The following is a 7,258-nucleotide window of genomic DNA, read 5'->3' as shown; positions in this document are numbered from 1 at the left end:
TGCAATGCTTTAAACTCCTACACATCCTTCAAAGCCCAGTTTACAGTACCCCTTCCCAAGAACCTAGCAGGTCCCACAATCCAAATCCAGGCTCCTGGTGGCAGGGTCTTCCATTTGCCCCATCTGAACTGGGAGAGGTTTATAAAGTTGTGAGCCTGGAGGGCAGTGTTTAGTGTTCTTTTGTGGCGTGACTAGAAATGCTAAATAAACCAATGTGCACAGTGCTGCCAGCTGTTGGTGGGCGATTTATTGGCAAGCAACTCTAGAGGGCGGTGTAGAGAGGGCAGAGGCATCAGGGCCACCTCCAGGAGAAGTCTCCTGCCTCATCTGCAGAAACCCAAGTGGCCTAGATGTTGAATTCTAGGACACACAGCTCCCTGTCCAGCCAGGGGAAGGGACACTTCTCCCTGGCCTGGCTTGACCTGGGAAAAGAAACTGGGGCCCTGGAGGGAGGCTCACCCTCACCCTGGATGGGGCCTTGGGTCACAGGCGCCAGGGACAGAGAGATCAAGTGGCCTCCAAGGACCTCGGACTGCAGAAGGGGAGGGAGGCACCTCTTTGCCCCATTCTGAAGAAGCTAGGCCCAGAAAGGGCCCCAGCTCCCTGTACCGGGCAGCCATCAGTATTTGGTGTACCCTGCCATGGTAGATGCCCGCTTTGAATGACGGATGCCCATGGTGTATGCTGGAGCCCGGGCCCGATTCACGGTGACCTGTTCTGGGTTGTGGGTACCAGGACCAGGTGTCTCCTCCAGGGGCCGCGGGGTTCGGGGTCTCCCCAGTATGCTGAAGGCTGGCCTACGCTGTCGATAGGTGTTGGGGTCAGGACTCTCGTACTGCCCAGGGCCTGGAATCTCTGAGGGATCCTGAGGGGGGCGTGCTGGGGGCGTGCGGCCCACAACTGTGTAGCTGGGGCTGCTAGGCTTGATAAAGATCTGTGACCCCCAGAGGGGTGGCATGGTGTAGGCATTGGGGGCGGGAACAGAGGCGTCCGGGGGCTTCTGTCGGAGGCGGGAGCCCAGAGTGAAAGCTGGGGGGTTCCGCTGGCGTACCGGGGGCGCTTTCTCTGGACTGTAGGCCCCAGGACCTGGTGTCACCTCCAGACCTGGAGAATGAGTGAACATTGGCACAAGATGGAGGCCTCACCTGACCTGCACCAGAGGTCATGTAGACCCAGTCTCCCCCAGGAACATTCTTCACACTGCATTCTTTGCCTGATACTCCCAGCCCTGAGCCAGCAAAGGCTCCCGCTTCCACCCCTTCCTCCAACCACCCCACGCCCACCCGTGGTACCTTCTACCCCTCCGAGGCCACGTGATCACCCAGATTATCCTCTCTGAAGATCTGGGCACCCTGATGGACGACTAAGGTGGGCCTGTGTCCACCAGGAAGTTCACTAAAAATGTCTAAGCTGCTTCCTTCCTATATTTGACTCAGCATTAGTGTGACTAAAGAGCTGGGGTGGGGCAGTGAGAGAAAGCTGAGCAGAGCCACGGAGCACAGGAGATGGGTGAGTGGGTGAGCAGGAAGGTGGCAGCATGGGCGGATGAGTGGGTGGGTGGGTGGGTGGACATAGAATAGATGGGTGGGTGGGTGGGTGGACATAGAATAGATGGGTGGGTGGGTATATAAATGGCTATACAGGTGGATGGTGGGTGGGTGGATGGATAGAAGGTGGATGGATGGGTGGGTGGATGGATAGGTAGATGGGTGGATGGATGGATGGATGGATGGATGGATGGATGGATGGATGGATATAGAATAGATGGATGGGTGGGTATATGAATGGCTGGGTAGATGGATGGTAAATGGGTAGGTGGGTGGATGGGTGAGTGGATGGGTGGGTGGGGTGAGTGGATGGGTGGGTGGGTGGGTAAGAGGATGGATGGATGGGTGGGTGGATGGATAGGTAGGTGGGTGGGTGGGTGGATGAATGGATGGATGAACATAGAATAGATGGATGGGTGGGTATATGAATGGCTGGGTAGATGGATGGTAGATGGGTAGGTGGGTAGATGTATGGATGAGGTGGGTGGGTGAGTGAGTGGATGGGTAGACGGGTGGATGGATGGACATAAAATGGATAGATAGGTGGGTATATGAATGGCTGGGTAGGTGAATGGATGGATTGAGAACACGTGCAGAGAATAAAATCAAGTGTCTGAGCATTCCTCTGGGACCATGAAGTGGGAGTAACAAAGGGGCCAGAGCCAGGCCTCCCTGCCCCGAGGCAGCAGGGTCACCAGGTGCTGCCACCTCAGCTCAAGGCGGCGGGACTGCAGTAGTGACCCTTCATCTGAAACTCGGGTTTTATCCCTGCAAACACTGAAGATCTCAGAGCTCCAATCGTGGGGGAAGAGGACGGTCTCCAAGACCACGAGAGCCCGGTTCCCACCACACCCACCAGTTCCCACCACACGCGCCAGTTCCCACCACACACACCAGTTCCCACCACACACGCCGGTTCCCACCACACACACACACACACACACACACACACACACACACGCCGGTTCCCACCACACATGCCGGTTCCCACCGCACCTGCCGGTTCCCACCGCCCGCACCCGTTCCCACCACACGAGCCGGTTCCCACCACACACTCCGGTTCCCACCACCCTCGCCCGTTCCCACCACACACGCCGGTTCCCAACACACAAGCCGGTTCCCACCACACACACACACACTGGTTCCCACCACACGAGCCGGTTCCCACCACACGAGCCGGTTCCCACCACACACACGCACTGGTTCCCACCACACGAGCTGGTTCCCACCACACACACGCACCGGTTCCCACCACACACACACACTGGTTCCCACCACACATGCTGGTTCCCACCACACACGCTGGTTCCCACCGCACATACCAGTTCCCACCACATGCACACACACCCGCCACTTCCCACCACACACACCCGCCACTTCCCACCACACACACACACCCGCCAGTTCCCACCACACACACACACACGCCAGTTCCCACCACACGTGCCGGTTCCCACCGCATGCACCCGTTCCCACCACACACACCCCATACTCACCTCGAACCTTGCCCCGGCCTTGCATGGAGTAGGCAGGGGGACAGCTACGGCCAAATCGAGTAACTTTGGGGTCCAAGAAATAGACAGGTCCTGGGCTGGAATCCTGAAGAGGTGCTGGGGAAAGGACCCAGAATCCCAAAGGTGCCCCGAGCTAAGGGCTCCCCACGCCCGGCCCAGAGCCTCCCAAGAGCCTGAGGTATATCTCAGCCTTGGCTCAGGCAGAGGGACTGTGCAGGGCACGCCAGTCCCTGCAGGGCCTTGGCTCACAGGGAGTCACCTTGAGTCACCCTTGAGATGGCTCAGCCTGCCTGACCCACATTTTCATATCAACACGGAAGGCAGAGAGATCACTGAAGCCACAGCTGGTCACTATTTTCACAGTTGTCTATGTGGGAATGGAACCCAGGCCCTCATAAATGGTAGTCTTGCGCTCTCCCCCTGAGCCATACCCCATCCCCTCCCTGGGGGATTCTAGGCGGGGCTCCACCCTGACCACGCCCCTCGTTGGGGATTCTGGGCGGGGCCCCACCCTGACCACGCCCCCAGCCCCTCACTGGGGATTCTAGGCGGGGCTCCACCCTGACCACGCCCCCAGCCCCTCACTGGGGGATTCTAGGCGGGGCTCCACCCTGACCACGCCCCCAGCCCCTCACTGGGGATTCTAAGTGGGAGCTCCACTCCTTTTTACTTAAACTCATGATCCTCCTGCATCAGCTTTGGAGTTGTCCAAATGACAGGTCTGCACCGCCATGCCTGGCCTGATCACTGATTGTTGGACTTCAGACACACTAGCATGTGCATGGTGAGCATCTGAGTTCAGTCAGCATGGTAAGTGTTGGTGCACCCATACTGGGCCCTGGGAGGGACTGATACACCTCACCAAGTTTTTCTCGAAGCCTCAGTGAGTCCCAGGATGTGCATAGGTACCACCCAGGTGTGGGCTTCTGTGCACACCCACACAGGCAGTTTTTGCACACACAGTAGCCTCCCTGTCACCTCTGTGATGGTCACTAATGTTAAATGATGGCCCTCAGAAACACCTCTATGCGCCTATTTGAGTGACAGGAATTTGTTCCCAGCTCTCCCCTAGCTCAGAGCTAATCTAAATGACTCCCAGGATAGGAGCAGATGGGGTCACAGTCACCAATATGTGCTGGGCCACACACAGGAAGATGCCTGTCCCTTGTCTCCTCGGCCTGTGGGAAAGAGGACTGTCAGTGCTTAGCCCCTGATCTGCATGAGCAAACCTCCTTCCCATTTTCCTACCCAGTTTGTGTGGTGAGAGACCCCAGCTCACCCACCAGGACATGTCCTGCCCAACCTGCAGGCTGCACCTGGTGGGCTCTTCTCCTGGGTCCCCCTTCACCAAACTTTTCTCTGTGTAAGACCCCCTGGCTGTCCTGGAACTTGCTCTGTAGACCAGGCTGGCCCCGGACTCACAGAGATCCTCCTGCCTCTGCCTCCCGAGTGCTAGGATTAAAGATGTGCACTACCACAGCCAGTTAAGACTTCAGTTTTCATTTTAAATGATGTGTACTTGTTGGGGAGGATCCGTGCACTGTGGGTGCAGGACACACAGAGGCCAGAAGACAGCATCAGGTTCCCCTGGAGGTGGCGTCACCAGAGGTTGTGAGCCACACTATGCAAGAACTCGCAAGGGTCGCCAATACCATCTCTAGGCCCATCCCACCACCATCTCACTGACCTCACAGCCCACAGCCCACCCAGGGCCCTCCCAGCTTGGTGAGAGGCTCAGTGGATCCTCCAGCCTTCTGCCTCATGGTCTCTAAGTATTTACAGCAGTCCGGGACCCAGATGGCCTCTGTCCAGTCCACTGGGGCCTCGGAGCAGCTTTAGGAGCAAGCACTGGGACTAAAGGCCTGTGTGTTCAGCCAGCATCACTGAGAGCTCGAAGCTTGCCTTGGGGCTTAGATGCCACACACTGAAGACTGTCAGAGGGAGGGACGCTCCTGTGCCTGCATCTCTGCCAGCCACTAAAGACCACCCTGCACTTGGGACAACAGATGCACTCATACAGCTTGAGTGCTTTTTGGACACCATGCAGGACTATGGCTTTTTGTTTGTTTGTTTGTTTGTTTGTTTTTAATTAAACCTAAGGTCTTACACATGGCAGGCTAGCGCTCTACCCACTGAGATACACCCTGTACCCTAGCCACCCAGTCCTTGTCGATCCATCAGAATCTTGGTGTCTGGCCATATGTGGTGATACACATCTGTGATCCCAGAGTTTGGGAGGTGGAGGCAGGAGGATCGGGAGTTCAGAGTCAGCCTGAGCGATACGAGAAGGCAACAGCTTACCCAACGGGGCACAGCAGCGGGGAGGACGACCCGTCCGCCTGCCCCACGTCGCTCGCCCTGGTGGCTCCTTCAGTAGGACTCTGGAGGCCCAAGGATGGACCCTGTACCCCTCAGCTGGCCTTACCTTCACTGGGCCTCCGAGCGAGCGAGTAGGCGGGACTGGCTACCTTGGTGCAATCGTGATTGACATAGCCAACGGTGGATGGAAGGATGTACAGGCCAGGTCCAGAGCCTAAGACCCGGAGACTGGATCAGAGCTGGCGCCTGGAACCCTGAGAGGCTGGGCAAAGTGTCCCACCCTGGTCCCCAGCCACCCCCATGGCAGAGTAGGGGAAGGGGTGCTGGAGGACTGAGCGACACCTCCATTGTGAGCTAGTCATGAGTCACAGGACTGTAGAGACTGGGGAGGCAGAGAGCAAGGAAGACAAGCTAACACAGGGAACTGAGGCTAGAAGCAAAGACCACCGCCGGTGGGGAAACTGAGGCCAGGATATAGAGATTGCCGCAGCTAAGGAAACGCAGACCGGGGACATAGAAACCACTGAGGGAGGGAAACTGAGCCCAGGACAGAGAGAAACGCCACCTCAGAGGTGGGGAGACAGAACCCAGTGTAGATGTGACTCCACTGTCCATCCTAGGTAGGAAACTGAGGCACAGGCTACAGCCTGAATCCTCCACCAATGTCTCCCCTGCTGAGCATCCAGCTGCAGCCCCTGCACACACTCCATAGCTCTGCAGTCCCCACAGGTACCCTCCCTCCGACTTCCTCCTTCCGGTTCTCCCCTACTGCGCTCAACCTGTCCCCATGCAGGGCAACTGTGCAGGGCCAGAGACCCCACAGAGGACATGTGGACCTGCCTGCACATACTGCCTCTACTGAACTCTAGAACATCCCAGGAGCCCCCAGAAGGAAGACAGGAGGGGCCCTCCCCCACCAGGCCAGCACGAACCATTCTCCAGGGTGGCCCTCCCACAGGACTTCCTCAGCCCGGTCTCCAGAATGTGGCCCTCAGCCACCCGTCGGGCCACGGGCACTGAGGCCAGCCTGGCCGCTGGGTCGCAGCTGAGGGTCCCCATGGTGAGCAGGGCCTGGTGTGGGCTCCTGCGCCCTGCTGTGCCGCCACGAACCAGGCACTGTCCCCAATCCTCGCAGCTCAGCCAGTATGTTGGCAGAGGCCTGGCCTCACCACACCCTCTCACCACCACACAGACAGCCCCTTGTCCCTACGCAAGGATCTCAGGGCCCGGCCCGAGCCAGGCTGGTCGGCCGGACGCTGGCCTGGAAGTGGAGCTGAGATCAAGTGTCAGCCAGGTGGCTGGATGGCCCAGGAAAGACTCCAGTGTCAGCCGAACAGGTCCCCAGGGAGCCGGCTGAGCCGGGCCACGGGGCCAGAGCAGGCCCCAGGGAGCCAGGACTGCAAACGGGACACCAGCAGCAGCAGCAGGGATGAAGAGCGCAGCGCCCCATTTCCACGGAGCCCAGGGCTGTGCACAGCACGTCCCCTACCCAGGCAGGTGATCATTCACCAGCAAGCATGTACCCAGCACCTGATGTATCCCAGGCTCCTTTTAGGGTAGTGTGACAGACCAGAAACAGACTGGTGAAGGGCGGGTGTGTTCTCGGGGTGGGGAAGGAGGCTAAACGATAAAGTGATCGATTGTTCTGGCATGAACCACGCTGAGAAGGAAGACCATGCCAGGATGAGAGGACCAGCCGTGCGAAGGTCCTGAGGCAGGGCTGAGGACAGCGGTCCAGGGTCATCCTGTGTTTTCACCTTTGCTGAAGGCTACTGCTGTGTTCCAGCCAGGACAGAGTTCTGGGAAGGTTAGCCGAACGAAACACAGACATATTTCTTCCCGTTTTGTTTCTACGCTACTGGGAATTTTTTTAAATGT

General features: G+C 58.1%; 1 protein-coding gene across 1 annotated transcript; it reads right to left on the bottom strand.

The window, feature by feature from the left end:
- Cimap1d (CIMAP1 family member D) lies at positions 1–6,454 on the bottom strand. The gene is made up of 4 exons (XM_006978235.3): positions 6,313–6,454; positions 5,487–5,594; positions 3,044–3,157; positions 1–1,104 (listed from the first exon to the last, which is right to left on the bottom strand). The coding sequence occupies exons 1-4, from the start codon at positions 6,437–6,439 to the stop codon at positions 620–622; spliced, it is 834 nt and encodes a 277-aa protein (XP_006978297.1). The 5' UTR covers positions 6,440–6,454; the 3' UTR covers positions 1–619.
- Between the last annotated feature and the right edge of the window lie 804 nt (positions 6,455–7,258).

Source organism: Peromyscus maniculatus, chromosome 22, assembly GCF_049852395.1.
Source record: "Peromyscus maniculatus bairdii isolate BWxNUB_F1_BW_parent chromosome 22, HU_Pman_BW_mat_3.1, whole genome shotgun sequence".
NCBI classification, from domain to species: domain Eukaryota; kingdom Metazoa; phylum Chordata; class Mammalia; order Rodentia; family Cricetidae; genus Peromyscus; species Peromyscus maniculatus.
Note: the sequence above shows the minus strand (reverse complement) of the source record. Positions and strands in the feature narration are given on the sequence as shown.

Bases quoted from the DNA above. Each gene is read 5' to 3' on its own strand.
- Cimap1d (XM_006978235.3), bottom strand. From the start codon at position 6,439: ATGGGGACCCTCAGCTGCGACCCAGCGGCCAGGCTGGCCTCAGTGCCC. The intron at 3,158-5,486 runs GTAAGGCCAGCT...TCCTTTCCCCAG, and splicing joins CGCTCGGAGGCCCAGTGAAG to CACCTCTTCAGGATTCCAGC. The intron at 1,105-3,043 runs GTGAGTATGGGG...CTCATTCTCCAG, and splicing joins AGGCCGGGGCAAGGTTCGAG to GTCTGGAGGTGACACCAGGT.